At 46.4% G+C, this 19,500-nt stretch overlaps 1 protein-coding gene across 1 annotated transcript in view; it reads right to left on the reverse strand.

Annotated features, from left to right (window-relative positions):
* The window catches only part of ENPP6 (ectonucleotide pyrophosphatase/phosphodiesterase 6), a 335,439-nt gene that overhangs the window by 45,410 nt on the left and 270,529 nt on the right, over positions 1-19,500 (reverse strand). Inside the window, exon 6 of the mRNA XM_086962479.1 lies at positions 12,991-13,128. Within this exon, the coding sequence (XP_086818605.1) occupies positions 12,991-13,128 (138 nt within the window). The remainder of the gene's footprint in view (positions 1-12,990; positions 13,129-19,500) is intronic.

Genomic DNA, 19,500 nt, shown 5'->3' on the forward strand with positions numbered 1-19,500 from the left:
CCAGCTTCAAAGATAGTTGGTCACATCTAGGGTAAAAAGCCAAGACTTTAGACTCTTCCTTAATTTGAGAAGGGAAGCAGCCGTTTTCAATTCAAGGGGTAGACGGTTCCAGTTTAAGGCCACACATCGGATGAGGCTCCTACCTCCCCAGGCTGCCAGTCTGTGGGAAGGAACTGTAAGATTATGAGCAAGACTAGAACGGTGAGTTCTACTTGGGGAATACCACCTAAACCTGTTCTCGAGGTAAGCTGGGCCTAAGCCCTGAGGAGCCTTATAAGCTGTGCAAAGGCCCTAAAGATTATACGATTTGTGATTGGCAACCAGTGAAGATTACTGACCGCATTGGAGGCTGAACCATAGCTGGAGGTCTATAATCGAAGGTAAGCTTTTGCTTTGCACTACTTGCCTCAGCTGAAAACTGCCTCAATGCGTCTTTAGTTTGTATTTCTTCAAGGCCGAGTTCTGCTGCACTAATGAATGTATCTTCTATTATGGCATACCTTTGCTGTTAGATCAGCTCATTCCCACCTTCTAGAATGGCGGGCACGGGCAGGGTAACCTTGAAGTAGAGATAGCATGTACCCGGTCCCAGGACCGTAGCTCATCCTTCTGTGCCTCCTTTGTTTGCTAGTGCTGGACTGTAATTTTCCAGTCTGGGCGTTTTCTTAGGGATTTGGAAATGTATAATATCTTATGTTATGTTTGGGGGGGGTGGGGTCAGTCCCTCAGCAGCCACCTCAGAAGGCTGGTCAGAATGGACTCCGCTGCAGCGCAATACTAATAAATAATTTCGGTTTATATTCTCTGAGAGAGGTGGTCACGCGTGACCCGGGTGACCCTATTCGGGTCACTTCTTTCAATTGGCACCCGCATAGGGTCCCCATCGGGCTAACCCTTCCTTGCTCACAGACGAGTGGGGAGGGGGCCATGTCAGGTCAGATGGGCAGATCAGGGATCCCTGCACGATAGAGCCTAGTACTCGCAGCTGCCCCGCCTGTCTGATCGAATGGTGCTCGCCCAGTGGTCCTCCTGGCTGGGGTCCTGAAAGGTGAAACCCTTGGATCTGACTATTTAGTCCGAAGAGTCGGCAGTGCACCAGGTGAGTTTGTCTTGGTTCTTTGTGAATATGGCACCATTTTAAATAATCTTTGTTATGTTGTGAGGACCATTTGATTTGAACTTGGTAGATCTGCGGACCGATTTGAATATAGAGCGCCTATGGACACTCTGCCAGGCAGCATTATGGATTTTGCTTACTTTTGAAAATGCCTGGGATTTGGCCGGCTTTTGGTTTTGTTATGTCAATTTTGACTTGCCTCTTTGGTGCAGTCGGAGGACTGTCTCTTGGTTTTCTTTGTTTGATACGGTCTGGGGACCAACCTTTTTGAAAGGTATTTGCGAGCTATTCGTCTGGCACAAATAGTGAACTTGTCCCCTATTAAGATGCCATGCTTGAGCACGTTGTGTTTGGGGTGCCGTTGTTCCACTCAGGCTCGATTAGAGGAAAGGCAAACTGCGCCTCCGGCAGGCACCCCAAACTTTGATGTGTATGTTGAGCATGTCCTTGGCCCTATTATTTTACATTACAGCACATATATAAGAGAGACAATGCCGAACTGCAGTGGCCGCTAACAGGTACCTTTGATGAACAAAAACTGAATTGCCTGCAGGATAAATTGTTTGCAAAACAAAGTAGGCAGCCAATGTTTGATTATGTTCAGGTATGGCAAAAGGAAGCTAGGCAAAGGTGAATGAAAGCAGAAAAAGTGGACCGAAGAGGAAAGATGCAGACAGTGACTCAGAAAGCAGTAGCGTATGATGGAGAGAAGGTAGAGAAAGGTATAGAGTGTGCTGATAGAAAGTTTCGATTGTAATGTGACAAATCTTATGTCGCCCAAGAGGAAGGCGATACATTTGTGGAGGAGCTGTTAGATGCTCAACCTTCACCTCCCTATGCTCCACAGAGGATATTCCCTGTTGTCCTGCCGCCCCAGCCTTCCACCCACCTGCTTCCACCTCTGGTTCTTCTGCTCTTGACCTGGCTACTTCGGCTACAGCACCCATTGCTCTTTCTCTAGCCTCACATGCCACAGCTGCGATGACTGCAAATCTCCCTGCTATGCCTATTGTTCCTGCTTACACTCTCCCTCCATCCCTCTCATCCTCAATGCAGCCATTAAGAAATGTAGTGCCTGCCCCTTCATCTATTGTGTCTTCCTCGATAATCTCTTCCCCAACTTTGCTGAGTATTGGAACGCTGGTGCGTTGACTGCATGTCGGGGATTGAGCGACCGCTTGGGAGCGAATGGGGCAGTTGCTGATTTGATCTGATGTGGGAGATGTAGAGAAAAAGATGGTAGCTGATAAGGCTGCACAATGGGCTCGGAATCAGATTTACAGCATGGAAGATGTGTGGAGTGTGTTGAAAGAGTATGAACAGTTTGTACAGCAGCATGCCCTCAAGCATATGTCAGCTACTTTAATAGGGTTGTTGCGAACAGTGTTTCAATGGTGTCGCTCCTCAGATAATTTATGACATCCTGGACAGTGTGTATGCTGCCGACATGGCCCCTAAAAACGTTTTTATTAATATTGCAACACTGTTTGGTTATTAAGGTAGGTTGCATCAGAAGAGCCCGACAACAGTGTCCCAGTTTCCGGCGAGGGAAGTACATCCTATTTTCTACCCGGAGATGCCTGAGCTGCGAGATCAGAAGGATGCTGTCGTCAGACAGCGAGTAGAGGCCTGTTTCCAGAAAGAATGGGTTTATACTCCTTGGAAAAGGAGTGAGGTTTTTGTCTCTTTTGACTCAGTTACCCGACCCTAGGAAAAATACAACTAACTGCATATTATAAAGAATTAATGGAGGCTGCATCGTCGACTGTGATAACATTGGCAGATATTGAGATGTTTTTCGGTTATTGGTGCCCATTGATATTTGGCAGCAGGTGCATACACAGGACCATGTTGTGGAGTTGGGTGGCACTTGGGATGAGATGAGGGCATGGGATGAAGAGAGGAAGCTTGGTGAGAAGCCTAAGGCGGGGATACTAGCTTTGCCAGGTTGAGTTATTACCTACATGCACTCTATTTCCACCTAGAAGAGTAGATTAGGATAAGTTAACAGCATGTCGTCAGAAGAAGGATGAAAGTGTATCTGATCGATGGAGGGAGGTGTCCGATTGTTCCTTAATAGATTTGTTATGAACCTGCTTCCCGAGATTGCGACTCGGTTGCAGGCTTCAGAGAGCACTTGGACTACCTCCTCCCCACCAGTGATATTAAGTATGGCACAGTATTATTATTATTATTATTATTGACTTTTGTTAAGCGCACAGCTACCCCCAACGGGGGTGTCCCGGGGCTGAGGAATGCGGATCTACGGGGAGAAGAGATTTAACAGCCTGAGAACAAGAGAGTCTTAAGTTTGCCCCTGAATTGAGATTCGATGTCAATGAGACGGAGGCTAACGGGAAGGGAGTTCCATAGCTTTGATACTACCACTGTAAAGGCTCTGCCGCCCTTTCTAACAAGGCGGAATCTGGGGGTGAGTAAAAGGCGAAGATGGTTAGACCTGAGATTAAGACAGGATTGGACTGGTTTTAGTCTGTGTCTGAGGTATTTGGGGCCTTTTCCATTGAGGGCTCTGAAAGCTAGGACCAAGGCCTTGAATTTGACACGAGCCGTGATCGGGAGCCAGTGCAGTTTCCTCAAATGGGGTGAAATGTAGTGTCGATAGGGAACTTTGCAGATCAGCCTGGCTGCGGCGTTCTGCAGCCTATGGAGAAGATCCCACGTATAGGCTGTTCGCATAGTCCAAGTGCGAGGTGATTAAAGCGTGCGTCACTGTCTTCAGTGATTCCGTGGGGAGAAAGGGGGAGAAATTTTTTAGCATGTGGAGTTTCCTAAAACATGCCGAGGTTACTGTCTGGATCTGGGCTTTAAAGGATAATTCGTTGTCGAATTGGACTCCAAGATTGCGTGCCACCTTTACCGGAGAAGGTGGTGGGTTGAGTTCCGCAGGCCACCAGGTGGCGGGTGACAAGGGGATCGATTGATTAAAAAACAACACCTCCGTCTTGTCCGTATTGAGTTTTATGAGCAGAGATAGAACGAAGAGAAGGAGAAGGTGGAGAAGAAAAATAAAAGAGTTAAAGACAAAGGTGATGATGCATCAGGTATCTTGAGGGAGCGGGAGAGGAGTGGCATTGGTCCGGCCCAGCAGCTGCAAAAATGCCATGCCTGTGGGGCCTAATCAGTGTGCATATTGTTAGGAAGCAGAACACTGGCGCAGTGAGTGCCCGACGTTGTTGCAAAAGGTTTCGGCCCCTAGAGGGCGAGGTTCTCATGGATGGTGTCGTGGAGTAGGTGGTCATGACGGAGGCCAGGAAAATGAGGAACAGCAGGGTCGCTCTGATCGGAACTATTTCGATGACCGTCGGGACTGACAGTACTATTATGATGACTACGATTTGGATGAAGTGACTGGGTTATCCCATAGTTAGGACAGCCAGGGACAGGGTGAGGGACCAGTTCAGAGACCTGTAGATCAGCGCGGACCTTATGTTACTGCTGACTTGCAGGGCTCAGCTAAGCAATTCTTGTTGGATACAGGCGCAATGAACAACTCTGTTTCTCATTCACTGGTCCCCGGGGCAGCCCTGTCTGGCTATAATAATGTTTCGGTACGCTTTTCTGGTGTGCTGGCTGTGAGCCCCATATCCAAACACTTTGCACTGACCGTTGATTCCTTTACTGTTGATTCGCCATTTATACTGTCAAATTGTGGTAAGAATTTGATGGGATTGGATTTGTTGAAGTTGTACCCCACGATTTATTGTTCCCTGGGAGGTGTCTATAGGACAATGGGTCCTAATGTGGTTAGTTCCAAGCTGTGTTTGTCTGAGGATGCGCCCCAACCTGCTGAATTCAAAGATGTGTTTCCCACGTTGTGGGCTACAGGCGATACAGATGTAGGGCTGTTACATATGCCTCCAGTCTCTATTCTGGTCAAGGACAATGCTGTCCTGCCTCGTATTCCCCAGTACAAAATACTGCAAGCAGGGGAGGGAGCTCTATTACAGAATTTACAGGACTTGATCAAGTCGGGGGTTGTTGAAGAGATGACTGCGAACCTGTGTAATAGTCCCATTGTGGGTCAGGTGGAGGAGGATCCGAGACGGCCCATACTGCTGGGTGGACTGCTCATTCAATACTGCATCGTTCTCCTCATCTGCCATCTCCAGATGATGTTTGACCAAAGACGTAGCATTGATTAACGCGCACCTTACTTTGGGGCATATGGCTCCTTTTGTGAGGTCTTCTGTGGATACTTTCTCCATTGGGGCCGTCTTCTGCAGACTTACCTCTCTGATTTTGGCCCTACAGACAGGACAGCACATTTGAATAGTGTCCATATCAGTTGGACTCAGCATCGAAAAGGCTGGTTTTCTTCCCGAGGGCATGAGTGATATAAGCATTTTTTTTTTGTAGGTGAACCTAATGGCACCCTGCCGGTTGATATCATTTATTCTCATAAATATCCTGTGGTACAATGTTACACATTCTTCTTTAAAAAATGTAATGCATTAAATAAAAGAGCACTTTCTGTGCTCTTGTGTAATTTATGACATGAATAGACTTACCCCCATGTAAGGTATGAGTGGACCTAGACTCAGGCTATGGTCACCAAGCAATTATAACAGGCAGGAAGACACTTTGGAGGAAACAAGCAGCATTTCATAAACAGTTAATAGTAACTGAGCATTCACTCTTACATCAGATAAAATCACAGAATAAAATGTGTCAGTGAGCATGCCATACAACTTTACAATCAAGTATATGCATGTATTGGTAACAACCCAATAATTGTTCGCGCGCTACAAAACTTTCTAAATAAATAAATAAACAAGCAGGGGTGGCATCTAACACTCACTGCCAGTGTCTCAGTCACAGTTTGAGCATACCATTAAAATTCCATGTCATCATCCTTAAACAGTTCAGTTACATATGCACGTGTAGATATACACACACACACTACATAAAATATACCTTCAAGGAAGGTGTATGTGGGGCTACTACCAGTGGTGCCTGCTCGCATTGCATAGTGTTGGGGTGAGGGGAGGAAAAAATCCAATTGGAAGGCATAATTAAAATTGCATTTATCTGCTTCTCCAACGGCCTCTGCCTTGCTCCTCTCTCCCGATCTTCGACTCCAGCTACACACTGCGGAGGCTGCCAGATGCCAATCCAGACGCTTCTCTCATGCTGGGAATACAATTCTTAGCAACACAGCACTGTTGGAGAAACCTGAGTGTTAATGTCTGTTTGACCGGCCTAAGATGGCAGGCCAAGCTGACATGCGCACTTAAATGTGCCCACCACTCCTCCCCTTGCCATGACTGTCACACCGGATTACCTGGCCCTGCTGAAGACTGCGTCGTCGACTGTCAGACAAGCAAAAATAAAATCATAATAAAATGCCTTAATATTATCATTTTTTAAAATCTTTTAGTAGGGAGCGGCACTCCTCCACCATTATGGAGGAGCAGCCTAATTTCCCTTCTCCAGTTCGTTAAAGACAAACTGTATTAGAGGGCGCATGCAAATTCAGACCTGGCTTTGTCACAAAGAGTTGCTGTGCTCATCCATATTTACACATAGCAGTGTATACCACCCACATCCCAAAAATCTTCCTATACCTACTTAAAACAAAGATGGTCATCTCAGGGAGGCCTCATTAGTCCCTCTAGCACCTAGTATGTTTAGGGCACTCCGCGCTAAGTTTCAGTTTGTTGATATCTTCCTCACACTATCGATTTGCGCAGTTCCAGAGATTATTTGGCAGTTGTGTTCTGGGTGTGTCCGTGCTTCCAAGGGGGCCCTCACCCCTAGGCATATCATGCTCCCTGCGGTGGAGAGGCCACCCTCTCTCATCCACCTCTGCCCAGGGCCTCACCGTCCTCCCTCTTAGAGTCCATGAGTTGAAGGTCAGCAACAATGCGTCCTGGACAATTTTATTAAATGCGGCTGCTCTTCGCTGTAACTGCTCACCCCTCGGGTCCCTCGGAGTCCGCCTCTCTTCCAGCGCACCTGTACTTCAAGGCAGTCTAGGGTACTTGTCTGCGCAGCCCTGCATTGCTCTGTTTCCACTGTTAGCTGGGTGCAGGTTGGGGGCTTGCAGCACCGTTATCCGGAGGGGTATTGAGTCATGATCAGACCATGCTCCACTTCTTCATCCCCAGGAGTCATTTTGTCAGGTCTCGCAGGCAGGTGGTTCAATGGCATTGTGCTGTTTATTCTTTTTGAATAGCACTTTTTGTTGATTTTAGATGCATAACTTAAAATCAGAAATATACACAAATCCTAAACAACAATGACACAGCTATTAGTCATCCCACGAGTCCACTCTTCTACCGAGGGAGACAATTCCACCATCCGTGGCTTTGCAGTGTCTCTTTTGGCAAGGAAAGCCACAGCCACCAGTAGTCTAGTAGTGCTCCTTCCTCCCCATTCATCCAGCAAGCTGAATAATACCCTTTTGGCTCTGGTGTGACCGGTTTTCTCATCACCTGGGTTACAATAGCACATATACAACCCCAGTATCTCTGTATTAAGAGACATACCCATATTATCTGATATGAAGTTCCCAATTCTACTTTACACCACCGGCAGCAACGGTCTGGCCCATTTTTAGGTCGAGCAGACCTACCCTCAATGCGTGAGCATTGAAGGTGTCTGCTTCAGACCTATTGTGGCCCGTATTTAGGATTGTGGACAGCTATCAGACGCGCGCTTTCACATTGTCAGATTTCACCCCGGGAGCGCGCGTCTGAGCTGCGCTTGCGCAGACTAACTCGCTTCCCTCACACGCATTAACGGCACAGACACAGCCATCCCCCACCCCTCTGCATGCACGCACGCGCACACATACACACCCTGCCGCCCCCACACCCCACACCCCACCCACACACACATACACGCAGACAGGCACAACACACGCAGGCACATACAAGCGCGCGCACCCCCCTCCCCCCTCTTACAAACCCGCACACACACACTCCCAACCCCGCTCACCGGGCACGAGCAGGGCTTCCATCACTGGGGGGCGGGCACCGTCAAAGTGCCCCAACGCCCCCCCTCACCGGCTCCTCTCGTCCTGTCCCTCCGTGTTAGACCAGACTCCGCAGCCCGCTCCGTTGTTTCTCCGCCCCTTCAGTGCGTGTCACGCCTCTCCTTTCTCCCGGCGGGAAATCCCTTTTGCGTGTCAGGCCTCGTTTACGGCAGTCGTTCTGCGCACTTGGTATTGCGGTCCTCGGCATTTGCAACCTTACACCCTATTATGTGTCTGTTATGGTCGCTCATTATATGTGTATGTGTTACGTCTAAAAATCAGATTCCCCGAAAATAAGCAACGTTGCATTTTTTATACTGCTGGCCACATCCATTATATAGAGCCTCTGTCAACCCTCCGGATATTATTACAGACATTTTTTCATTACCCTGTCCATGTGGGTAGGACTCGCCTGCATCCACGCATGTGACTCTTTTACAGACTTGCATGACACTATTGTTTGGTACTTTCCAGATACGCAGTGAGCACTGTACCTGCTGGAGCAGTACTGGTCTAAGTTGAACCAGACTGAAGACAGTGGAGGGCAGAGAGACACTAAACAGCGAGATGCTGCTAGCATTGAATCTCTCCTCCAGCACAGACACCGGCATCGTGCCTGTAAAGCACCTAGAGGAAACGTGGAGGGAGAGGGGCACTACTACATTTGCGGGACATTGCATTTCAGTCCAGTGATGTGGGAATATGCACCGAAATGAGTCCATCTAACCTTCGATGTTTGGCACTTAGCAGGGCTGCAAAGAACATGTTAGGAAAAAATAAGGTGCCTTCTAAATGCAATGAAATCACTTGCTTAAACACGCAGAAGCGTCTCAACTTAGTAAATCAGAATACATGCTATCTATTGAAAGGGAAAGTTTTAATTTTACTACGATTGACCTCATTCATAAAATTATCTGTGCTCTTTCTTTGATATATCCTAAATTCATGAAACTGCATAATTTCCTGTTAAAAAATCCTACTTAATTATGCTGGTTAAACTCTGGAATAATAGCTTCCTCTTTGCAAACAATTTAGAGCGAGAAAATATGATACATTAATGAACCTTTTGCTCATCAGAAAGGTGACGCAAGATCACGTTGTGTAAGGGCTCATTCATCTACGTGTATCCCATTAGGTTTTCGTATGCAGAATGACCTGCAAACTACACATTTTGGCCAATATCTCACAGTTTCCTCACATTTCAGTGCAGGGAAAGTTCTGAAAACCGCCAGGAACCATATAAGTACTACCACCCAGCCTTCCCAGGTTTTTTACACAGTGTATTGAGTTGGAGCGGCTCAGGAGGCTGGAAGCCAAAAGGTGGATTGAATGTAAAAGCCATTGTTATTTGTGATATCAATACATGTAAGTCACGTAAATACAACACAGATTGCATTACAAATGCTACAGGTGTCACATTTGCCAAAGTTCAAACTATTGGCATTGCAAGTGACAAAGCTATAACACATAAACAAAAAATGTGTCATTTACAATACCAATAGCTCAAACTTTCCTAATGCGAGACCTATTGCATTGCAAATGCTTGTTCATTTTGCTTAGACTTTTGAGACTGTAGTACACTATATGCAGGTATTTCAGCTGGATCAATCCCATTCTCATAGATACCACCAATATCATAGAGGCCAGCTTTGAATACACACAATCCTCTTCTTCCAGTGGTCAACAACTCACACCCATTGCTCCCTCAGTATCTGAGCTATTATTTACCAGGGTGCACTGCATTTGTAAGGTCACAGTAGCTTTCAACCGCATCCCCCTTATGTAAAATAAGTTAGTTTGAATTCACAGTCAAAAATCACTGTCTTCGGAAATTCAACAGTTGAAAAGATTCCAATACTGATGGCATGATCTACACAGCCAAGATATATAGGTTACCCGAATCTGTGGTGGGTCAAGTGAACCTATAATGTAAATGTGCATCCATTTGAATTGCAAGCCTACTATTGGCAGGAACACTAATGGAGTCTTGGTGTTACCACTTAATTGGCAAGTAGGGCATGTTCTACAGAACCATTGTGTCTCCACACATCCCTGGCCAGTAAACCAAAAATATCCAACCTATGCAAGGTGTCCAAGTGTCTTGCTAAGGGCACTTTGTGGTTCAGTGACAGCAGGTAACTTCTGTACATTAAGGGAGCCACCAGACTTTTAAGCTAGCTAGCTCCTGGCTCATGATCCACTGGCTCACTGTAAGGTAGTCCATCTCTGCAGCCATCAAAATGTTCTGTCCACTCCCATGCTGACCTGTGCCTAGGCTTTCCTTTCAAAGGCAAGCCAGCATAGGGGACTCAATGTGTGCCTGGCTGATCTCCTCCCAGATAGGTCCTCCAGCAGCTAACAATCCCTGCAGCTTTGCCTGTAGCTTAGACTCCAACACCTGGTCTGATTTGAGTATTGCATTTTTCTCGCTCTCTGGAGCAGGAGCAATGGATTCCAAGGCAATGGACCTCACCCATAGTCCTGAAACTTGCTATGGTGGATAAAGCTGAAAGAAAGTCTTATCTGACAGTCCCTCCTGTAGTGCCCCTCTTTTTGACACCTATAAAAAGTAATCAGCCTTGGCTTGGAAGACCCTTCCTGTTCTTACTGAACCTTCGTTGGTAGTTCCTCTCTCCCGTTGGCTTAGAACCATGCTGCTCCAGCCCTTTGTTAACCCTGTTGACTAACTATGTGTCAGCCAACACTCCAAGTTCTCCATGAAGTCGGACTTATTTACTAAGCAAGGTAGAATACTCCTCCTTGAGCCCCGATGGTACTATTAACTGGTTATTGGCATGAAAATTCTTGGCCCTTGTGGGTAGACCGGCGGTCGGGTGTAGCAGTTGCAACTTCCAAGCTGAGTTTCTTCACCATGAGATGACTATTGACGTTGCAACTTTCAGGCTGATCCGGTCTTCCCTCTTCAGTGGTGGCGTGGCTTTCGTTTTCTCCTCTGGATCCAGCTGGATCAATATCTCAAGTCCGCGGCGGAATGACAGGCGATGCAGGAATCGGGCTTCTGCTGCACTTGTGATACAGTTCACTCTGGAACTTGCACAGAGATAAAGGCCTTTATAGCACAAGGGCAGGCCGGTCATTGAACAACAGAAACTGCAGTACCACCCCACACCCCTAACATATGCCAATAGGGAGTGCTCAAGAAGTGCTACTGTGCAGTTCTTGGCTAACAACCTCCTCATGGATTACTAAAGGGTACACGGTCTCCATTCTTCTCAGTGTCTAGGTCACCAGCCACCAGCCACAGGAATGCTACAGATAGAGTACTAATAACAAACGTGTGCTAGGCAAACACTGCAGTGCACAGACATGCACTCAACATGCACACAGATGTCAGTGCATGGTTCTGGGTTTCATATAACAGCTAAACCTTAAATGAGAGGGTCAGTAGACAATGCTGTCACCAACACACATAAAGTCTGGTCACAATACAAATGCACATAACACTGTATGCTACTCCCACTGCTTTACACAATGCACCCAGGGAAGGAACAGTCGTCCCCTGCTAGTATGAAGGCATGCTTGGTGTGGGCCTCCAGGCCACCAAGAGGGTCTGGACCTTGCATTTTCTGGGCCTCTGCCCATACGCTTGAGTAGTGTGATACCAGTCCACAAACTGAAGTCAGGATACCAGTTTCACTGCAGCATGTAGCTGGGTACAAGGCAAGGCACGACCTTGCTATTTTTAGATCACTCCCTCTTTATATTCTCACCTACTTTTCCGAGTATCTCGGGGTGAAAAAAATAGAACACCCACCTTATGAAAATCTCAATGTCATGAATGAGACATTTTTCAATGTGGCTAATTTTATTGCTCAACGTGAACATTATTATGAACAGGACTGACAGAGGCTTTCAATACAATACCTTAGTTTACACACACAGTGTAAAGGTATCCCATATGCCTACACTGCAAACAATACCAGTTATACAAATAAATTACTGATATTTAAACAATACCTGGTATGAGTAAAGTGAAATCTAATTTTGATTTCTATGGATCAAGTCTTGATTGACCTTTCCCAGCACGTTGTTCACAGTCAAGAGGTATATGCTTAGCTGCCTGTCTAGGTTCAACAAAATAAATGCTCAAGGCATGCTTCATGTGAAATGCCCTCTACTATGTTTGATACAACCTGTGCTATGAACAGAAGCATTTCATGAAAGCAGTACTTTCAAGTTTTACAAGTCAATGTGTGCTGAACTAATCAATCAGAGACAGGCGTTTTCCAGGACTACAGGTCCCAGAATGCAAGACAAACCCCTCTACTGGACCTGGAAGCGTAAAACGTCTGTGAAAGTGGAAGGCATGCTACAAAGAGCTAGTGATGGTGAGATTTTATTTAATTTCTTTATTTCATATTTTTATATAGCACTAATTTTCAAAAGCATGTAAACTCGCTGTACAGATTAACAATTTTTTAGATATTATATTTACAAATGAAACAGCATGAACAATTAGCAAACAAACTAAAACAATGGCTACTCTACAAGCCCAAAGGTATTATTAGTTGGTACTAGGCGGCACTGAGAGTGCAAGGCAGAATTCATACGAAAGGAGGAGGATGGTAACAACTGTAGGATGGTAGAACGAAGGAAGAAGAAGAGAGGGGCCAGTAAACACAAGTGGAGTGGAATGCTAAAAAAAATCATGGGATGAGGAGAGGGAAATAGAATTGGGCAAGGAAAGAATGAAAGAACGAAAGAAACAAACAAACAAACAAACAAACAAAAAGGTGAAAGAATACAGTACCCACTATTGACGGGGCATGAAAGTATACCCAGGCTGAGAAGAAACAGGCGAAGGCGAAGAAAAGTTGAGCCTGAGAATCATAGTTTTTTTTTATAAATCGTGTACCTGAGCAATGAACCAGCCTTCCTCAGCAACCAGAGTCAATGGAGCAACAAAGTTTCCATTTTTATAGTAGAATCTGTCCGGGATGTCCTTTTTCTCATACACACTCATGTGCTGCACTGATTTCAGATTTTGGTATATCTGTGAAACAGAAACAGTAACATTGACCTAGAGCATCTGCATTACAAGGAAAACATGAATTTGAAATCCTTCCATTCACCACTGCAGTTACTTATATAGTGGCCAGAAGGTATATGGAATGATGCATAAAGGAAGACACAGATAATTTCCAGTTCACCTTTGAAAAAAATAACAAACGCTGAGTAGTTGGATTCTGCTGGTTTTCCAGAACAAGCATGGCCAAAGCCAGTAGGCCTGGCTTTTATCTTGAGTCTTGAGTAAAATGTTTAAGGGCAATCCTGCTGCTTTGAAAGGATAAAACAAAAAATAATTGCTTTCAATCACCTGGGATACCAGGTCCTCAAATGGAATCAAACATAGCCAAGGCACCATGACATCAGATATAAGACCGGCTTCAGATGCCACACAACTTCCCCCATTAACCCAGAGAGAAAACAAAAACAAAAAAAATAGGAGGGGAGGAGGGGAGGAAAATAAAAGACCCAAAGATTAGCAGAAACAACATGTTAACCACATGAGCATGTTTTCAAGATACCTAGTCTTTTAAATACCCTGGCCTCTTGACAACCCTGGAGGACAAACGTGGAGTACCAGCATTTTCTCTAACCTGGGAACTTTCACTAGACACAGGCCCTTTGTACACCAAAACCCTGTTCAGATTCCAAACACTGTGGTCCTGGGTTCTTACAGCGTTTTTTAAAACCTTAGTGACGCGTATAGGTTTGGAGAACTTAACTTTGGAACCAGGTTGCCTAAGGACAACCAAGTAACCCACCTTGAGCACAGTGTCCTTGGTGGATTTCTTGGAGTCAAAGTACAACTTCCTGGACAAGCACGGCTTTTTCCCTCATTAGCAAGTCAGAAGAGACCCTATCAGACGGAGTAGCAGAGATGGACTCCTCTAGGTGCCTCACCCAAGAGGGTTCAACCATAGTACACGGAGACCTACCTTTGAAGAGAACAAAAGGTGACTTCCCAGTCATGCTGTATGGGGTCACCCTATAGGTCTCAACTTTTTAAAGAACCTCCTCCTTCCAATTGAGACCAGAGCTTTTGGCCCAAGAGATGGTTTCCTTTAACACCTTATTGAACCTTTCCACCATGCCATTGGTTTCTGGGTGGTAGAGGGAGCATCTCTTGTGCTCGATGCCACGAACTTTCAAAAATCCTACCATCTTATGTGAGACTAACTGCACCCCATTATCAGTGAGAATAACTTTGGGGTACCCCTCCTTGGCCACAAGAGTTTCCAAAAACTTTATTACATGTATGTTATGTTATGTTACCATTATTTGTACAGCGCGCAGCTGCCCCAGCAAAGGGGCGTCCTGGCGCTTGAACACGCGGGAAAAAGGAAAAAACGGCTAACCAAGTACAGAAAACAGGAAAGTTTTGATAGCACGCCTAAAGATGGACAAATTGTCCAGAGCTCAAATGTGCACCGGGAGAGAATTCCATAGCCCAGCGGCAAGCACTCGGAAAGAGCGGCCACCCATCCTGCTAAGTTTAAAACGGGGGCAGACCGCGAGATGAAGAGCCTCCGATCTCAAAGACCTCAAAGGGACATACGGGGTGAGCAAGTTAGCAAGTGCAGGCGGCGAGGAGAACTTCATAATTTTAAAGGCCAAACAAAGCACATAAAAACTTGATTCTATGCCTAACCGGCAGCCAATGAAGGGCAGAAATAGTGCTGGAAACCGAACAGTGCCTGGGAAGACCAACAATGGCCCGCACCGCAGCATTTTGTACGCTTTGTAGCCTAGAAGCCTAGATGCCTCAGCCTGGTTTATCCCCAGCATCAGTGCGCTACCGTAGTCCAGCCGAGAAAGAACTGAGGCTTGGACCACGAGCTGCCGGGGGGGGGGTCAAAAAACTTGAGAATTGGCCTTAATCCTCGCAGGATTCCGTAGCAGGTGGCAGCACCCTTCTTCGTATGACCTGTGAAGGCAAGTGCCGGATCCAACCATACCCCTAAGTTCTTTACTTCGGAAGCAGGTACGGGAGTGACGCCCAATTCTGGGGGCCACCACTGATCTCCCCAGAGCTCCGCATGTTTCCCCAAGACCATGACTTCGGTTTTTTGGGCATTCAGTTGTAAACAATTGGTTTTAACCAATTTGCCACTGCCACAAGTCCCGCTCTGAATCTGGGGGCGTCCACTTCAGGGTCTCCACTCAGTGTCACCGCCAGCTGCGTATCGTCTGCATATGAGGTCATCGTCAGGCCCCACTGTTTGACGATCGCAGCTAGCGGTTTCACGTAGAGGTTGAATAAGGTCGGGCTCAACGAGGAGCCCTGTGGGACCCCCAGGTTCAACGGATGGATGGTGGACTGGCAGGGTGGTATAGCCACCTTAAAGAAACGGTCAGAGAGGAATGAGCGGAACCACTGAAGAGCCGTCCCTGCTACTCCAGCTTCCTCTAGGCGCTGAATAAGAATACGGTGAGACACCGTATCGAATGCGGCGCTCAGATCTAATAAAAAGAGCGCCGCCGTCCGCCCAGAGTCAAGCACCAGACGCAGATGCTCGGTCATGTAGAGCAAAGCGGTCTCGGTGCTGTGTCCCGGCCGAAAGCCATTCTGACTCGGGTCTAATATGAGGTTGTGAGCAAGATGTTCAGTCAAGATGGAATTGACATGAGCCTCGGTGACTTTGGCCGTCCAGGGAAGAAGAGATATGGGGCGATAGTTCTCGGGCAGGAGCGGGTCTGCATTTGCCTTCTTTAAAATTGGGGTAACTACCGCCTGCTTCCATGCGGGAGGAACCATTCCAGTAGACAACGACAAGTTGATCAAGGTAAGTATCGGAACCCGACACAGGGGGGAAAGCAGCTTAATTTGGGCTGGCTTCAGTGGATCCAGAGGGGAGCCTGATTTAATCCTGAGGCTCAGCTTGTCAAAAGCCTCCATAGATAAATCAGGCAAGGAAGTCAAAGTCTCATAGCCCGAGAAGTTCGGGCCAGCTAGCTCTGGATCAAGCAGAGACAGGTCAAATCCTCGGTAGATAACCTCCACTTTCTCCAAAAAGAAGGAAGCTAAACTCTCACAATGAGAGTCGGTGCAGATTTCTGCCGAGGTGGCTCTTTTATTCATAAGGTCTTTAAGGACCTTGAAAATTAATTTAGAGGGGTTGGTACTGGTTTGGAATTCCTGGGCATAGAATGCGGCCCGAGTTCTGCAGATTGCCCTATGATAGGTCTTCAATTTGGCAAAATAGGAAGATTTCAGGCTGAGGTCATAGGACTACCTCCATTCCCTCTCAGCTTTCCGGCAGATTTTTTTAAGCTCGGCAAGAGAGTCGTTATACCACGGGCTGGGTACCTTGGAATGACATTTCGACCAGCGCATAGGTATAAGGGAATCAAGGGCATCCGAAATCCATTTGCAAAACAGGTCGTATCCTCGTTCCACATCCAAAAAAGGGCTCAGGGGTTTCTGCTCCAGTAACCTATAAAACTCCTCTAGTTTGAGCTTGTGCCAGTGTCTTTTAAGAATCAGCCTATCCACCGGTTTGAATGGCTTTTTATCAATGGGACAGAAGACTTCCACCAGTAGGTGGTCGGTCCAGCCAACCGGGATCGGGTTAGACACCTTCATCCTCTCCAAAGTGGAGAAGAAGGGATCAAGAATGTGTCCCCCAATATGAGTGGGAAGTGTTATAAGTTGGACAATTGCAGTGCTTCAAGATCTGCAAGCAAAGTGTCTATGGCTGTAGATGACATGCGGTCAAAGTGAATGTTAAGGTCGCCAGTGATGTTAAAGTTTGCACAGCTAGGTGCTAGAGAACTTACCATCTCGGCAAGGGCGGTCTTAAAGACTGTATCATTGCCTGGGGGGCGGTAGATAGGAATACCGCTCAACGTAAAATGATGACTAAAGGACCCTTTAAAAAGGGCGCTCTCGCAGGCTGGCAACCCAAGGGCTTTCCATTCCGCGGGGAAGCACGATTTTACCGCTATAGCGATGCCACCTCCTCTCGTGGCACGATTTAATGTGAAAACCGTATATTCCGGAGGGAAGGTAAGATTGAGAATAGCGGCATCCGAGTCCTGGAGCCAGGTTTCGGTGAGGAGAAGTAAATCAGGGGAGTCCTTTTCAATGAGGTCATATATATGCTGGTGATGTTTGACCAATGACCTCACGTTCAGGTTCCAGATCCGAAGTACAGGGGTCGCGATGTTATTGCGCGTGACCGGATCACTCCCTTCCAAAGTACGAATCCTAACCGGTCTGTCTAGGGACCAGCCCCTACAGCCACATACAAACGGGCCAGATAAGGGATCCCCCGGGTCGCATTACCCAACATCGACCCTATTCCTAAAGGACAACAGTTCAGCCCGAGTATAGCTGAATGTGGGTGGAGCCGGCATGATGGTAATCAGAGCTCTACTGTCTCTATGCTATATCCAAAGCCACTTCCTTCCAGGGTCCACGGGGAAGTTCCCTGATTACCATGGGCTGGACTCTTACCAGCTTAGAGTTTTCACTCGTAGCACACACTATGCAGTCCCTTACGACTCTCTCAACATATAAATCCAAACCCGGCCACCAATAAGAGGACCGGAGCTGCTCCTTTGTTTTGGACATTCCAGAATGAGATTTGTGGGCCAGATCAATTAAGAGTTTGCGAAGTTTGAGCGAGGGAACAAGTGTTGTTCCACACAGTAAAACCCCATCATAAACAGCCAACTCATCCTTTAAGCCCCAAAACTAATCTCAATATCATACTCCTGAAGGACTATAACCAACTTGGCTATTCTGCTTGAGACTAGGTTTATCCCCTTTTCTGTTTAGATTTCACAGAGAAGCTTATGATTTATCGTCACCAAAAACCTGGCCCCCCCACAGAATTGTTTTCAGCTTCTTGATGGCCCAAAACACTGCCAAGGCCTCCCTTTCAATGACGGAGTAACAAGACTCAGTGTCCTTGAGCCCTCAAGAGACAAACATGATTGTTCTCATACTCACTTTACCTTCTTGTTGTAGGATGGCTCCCTAACCTTTGAGACTGGTGTCTGTTGTAATGATAGACGTGTTAGAAGGGTTTTAGAAGGGTCAAAACTTTTATGCTTGTGGGCATCAGTGAGCTTTCTCCTGAGAGAAACAAACTTGTGGCCACACTCTTCATTCCACTTGAATCCATCACCTGTCCTCAAGAGCACCCTCATGTTGATACTGACCTTAGTAACATTTTCAACAAACTTATTATAATATTCAACCATTCCAAAGAGTTTCATGAGTTCTTCACTACAAGAGGGAGGATACATGCCGGATATGGTATCTAGCAGATTAGACTTAGGCGCAACTTCTTCACCTGACACAGTAGTGGATGGAGGATGTACCAAACTGAGATTTCTCAAGTCTACCCAAAACAACATTAAGACAGTCTTCGTGTTCTTTATGATCTTTCCAAACAGAAGAATGTCGTCCTGGTAGACACAGACTCCTTTACAGCCTTTGAGTATCTTCTCCATGGCACGCTGAAAAACGGACGCCACAGACACAAGGCCAAACGGCATCTTTACAAATGTGAATGTGCCAAATTGAGTTATGAACGCTGTGTAGTCCTTCAAAGCCTCAGCCAGCTCCATCTGGTGATAGGCTGAAGCCAAGTCAATAGTGCTGAAACACCTTAGCTCCCCCTAGCAAAGACCAACAATTCGGGAGTGGGTAACAATCAACTATTACACATTTGTTTAGTTGTCTCAAGTCCACACAAAGGTGGAGGGACCCATTGGCCTTGTGAGCTGCGACCACCAGGGCCAACCAATCAGTCCCTTTGACCTCTTCAATTATTCCACCTAGCTTTAATTTGTCCAATTCTTTTCTCATTTCTTCCCTCACAGCCAAAGGTACACTTCTCACTTTGCAGCTAGAGGGTTGTGAGTCAAGACGCAAACGTATTTCAAGTTTGAACCCTTTAAGACAACCAAGTTCATCCTTAAACACGTTGAGGAAACTCTTCTTAATTTGAGTTTCAATACTACGATCAGAGTTTTCATGAATGTCATTGACTTCTTTTTTTAATTTGATGGGACACGTGCTACCTGGGTCAAGCATGACACACAAATCCCCTTGGTGGAACCAGCTGATTATACTGTCCCCTTTCTCCGTCACATAAATCTTGCCAGAGGTGTAACAGCCTGTGTACTCAATGAGTCCTGTGAAGTAACAAGATAGTGGAATGGGCTCCCCACCATAGGCCAAAGGATTTATATCGGGTTTAAGAAGTGAAGTCTTGTAGACCCGTTTGTTTTTGTAAAATACCCTTGAAACTTTGGTGATTTTAGCACCTGAGTCAAAGAGAACACTAGTGGATTCACCTTCCACCTGATTGGTATCGACCAGTCAAGACTTGTGCTGCATGCCAGA

Source organism: Lissotriton vulgaris, chromosome 3_1 (genome assembly GCF_964263255.1).
Source record: "Lissotriton vulgaris chromosome 3_1, aLisVul1.2, whole genome shotgun sequence".
Lineage (NCBI taxonomy): Eukaryota > Metazoa > Chordata > Amphibia > Caudata > Salamandridae > Lissotriton > Lissotriton vulgaris.